The sequence below is a fragment of the Chinchilla lanigera genome, unplaced genomic scaffold, assembly GCF_000276665.1.
Source record: "Chinchilla lanigera isolate Chin_1 unplaced genomic scaffold, ChiLan1.0 scaffold00202, whole genome shotgun sequence".
NCBI lineage: Eukaryota > Metazoa > Chordata > Mammalia > Rodentia > Chinchillidae > Chinchilla > Chinchilla lanigera.
Window position 1 is genome coordinate 230021 of NW_004955603.1, and position 2400 is coordinate 232420.

General features: G+C 41.9%; 1 protein-coding gene across 1 annotated transcript; it reads left to right on the forward strand.

The window, feature by feature from the left end:
- The first annotated feature begins 57 nt into the window (after positions 1-57).
- On the forward strand, positions 58-660 carry LOC102009133 (vomeronasal type-1 receptor 4-like). The gene has a single exon (XM_005414842.1). It carries the CDS (start codon positions 58-60, stop codon positions 658-660), a length of 603 nt encoding a protein of 200 aa, XP_005414899.1.
- Positions 661-2400: the final 1740 nt, after the last annotated feature.

Genomic DNA, 2400 nt, shown 5'->3' on the forward strand with positions numbered 1-2400 from the left:
TACAGAGTGGCCCGAGGTGTGTCAGTCAGTACAACCTGCCTCCTGAGTGTCTTCCAGATGGTGAAGATCAGCCCCATGAGCTCCATTTGGAAGCAGCTTAAAGCTAACCTTCCCAAGCACATTGGCTTGTCTATTTTCCTCAGCTGGAGTCTCAATATGTTGGTAAATTGTATTTTTCCCTTTTATAGCATCAACAAACACAGCAGCAAAAATATCACAAAAATGAATTTTGGACACTGCACTTCAGGATTTCAAGACAAAATCACAGAAGCATTGTATGCAGCATTCATATTATTCCCTGAAGTTTCATGTTCTGGGATCATGATCTGGTCCAGCGGCTCCATGATTTTCATTTTGCACAGGCACAAGCAGCAGGTCCAACACATCCGAAAGACAAATGCTTCCCACAAATCATCCCCTGAGTCCAGGGCCACCCAAAGTGTCCTTGTCCTCGTGTGCAGCTTTGTGTGTTTTTACACCCTCTCCTCCTGCTTTTATGCTTCTGTTGTGAATTTCGATATTCCTCGTTGGTGGCTCCTGAACACCTCTGACCTGATTTCTACCTGCTTCCCTGCTGTCAGCCCTTTCGTTCTAATGAGCTGCAACTCCACTGCATCCAGACTCTGGTTCAAATTCTCATGCTTTGTCAGAAGCAGGTAAAGTGCATCATTTTGCAAAAAGGTGAGTGCTTGAGACACAGAGAGGCCCCCAGAGAGCAAGACGGAGAAACCGAAGGAGGCTCGGGTGCAGCCAGTAGTAGAGTTCTTGTCTGGGGTCTGAGACACCGAGTTTGATACACAGGACAGAAACAAAATGGACAAAATAAATATCAGTTAAAACTTTAAATGTAGAAAATCAAGGAGAAAGACATCAACCTCTAAGGTGAACTCTGGTGATTTTGGGGATTTCTCAAGCTGAACTCTCAGGTCAGTGTGGTAGACTGGGCTGATCCTTCTGCACAGCATCCTATTGGAAATTGCCCTAGAATGTTTTGGAAAGGAAATAAATTGTGCTTGGTAACAAACTCTGGGTCATACTGACGAGTGACTTATGGGAAACACACGTTTTTAGAAACACTACTGGAAGACAAAACAGTGCACAAGCAAGAGGTGAATACTCCTAGGAGGCCCCTTCTGTAGGTTGTCAGCTATCTGCCTGCTTTTTGGGTAGTGGTCTCGAGATTTAACACACTAGGGCTGCTTCTTTTCATGGTTGTTTGTGTAGAATGAGACTGTAAAGATAGAGATAAGTCCACTTACTGGTCCAGAAGGTAGATTTGTTTATTGCACAGGAAAACTAAGATGTCTCATCTGTAGCAGTGTGGGACAAGTTGAGCAGAAAGTTCCTTGAAAGACTGGGGGCTCTTGTGTTTTGGTTCCTTACAGGTGACGTCAATTGGCTGAATGAGCAACATCCAGATAGACACAAAAATATAGAGAGAGACATTTAGGGCCCCTATTGACCGAAGTCAGATGCTAAAAGACGACTAACCGACTCTCCAAGGAGACAGACCAGGGTGCTCAGATGAAAATATACACTAAGGAAGCAAATTTACCTGTGACTTAATGCAGTGAAATGTAATCGGAGATTAGAGACAAGCAGGTGAAGGACAGTACAGAGGAAGGAAGGTCCTGCACCAGGTCCTGCACCAGTCCAGTGCCTGAAGGAGACACTGTGTCTTACTCTTAAACTGCTTTTTTGGAAAGTTCAGATGTCCACTGAAGCATTTTTGTAAGAGTAAATTCCATTTTAGACACATTGAACTGTGGTTTTCTTTTATATCCATGCTTGTGTAGCACACAGTTGGATTTTATGAAGAAGGTTGAGGCATGGGCTGACTTTACGGCTGTGAATGTGAGCAGGACTTGCATAAGCTCATGGCTCTGTGCATTTCCAAGAGAAACTGCCCAGTGTTGTAAGGTATAAGTCTATTGTTGCAGACATACAAGTTGTAATTTGTGGTCTCACACTAAGTCCACATTGGCGTGGAATATCTCATCTCACACTTTCACTTTCAGCCTCTGTAGGTCTTTTCAGATAAAATCTTATAGGAAGCACAAAGCTGTGTCTTGTGCTGTTTGACTTCTCTGGACTTAGCTGAAATCTTTTGAGGGGAGGGTTAAGTCATTTACATTTAAATGGACAAGGACCTAGTATTGCTAATTTGTTTATTGTTTTGTGTTTTTAAAATCAATTTTGTGTTCATTTTTCCTCTGTTTTTGTCTTCCACTGTGATTTGATGATTTTTTTTTTATTTTAAAGATAAAAGGAGAGAAACATTAACAGACATACAACATTTTACAACATATCACAAGCACAATACAGTCAATACAGAGTTACAAACAAAGTGGTAGGAAATTGACAATGGTGGTTGTATTACATATTGATATCTTCAAAGTG

Coding starts and splice junctions, on each gene's coding strand:
- LOC102009133 (XM_005414842.1), top strand. CDS start 58: ATGGTGAAGATCAGCCCCATGAGCTCCATTTGGAAGCAGCTTAAAGCT.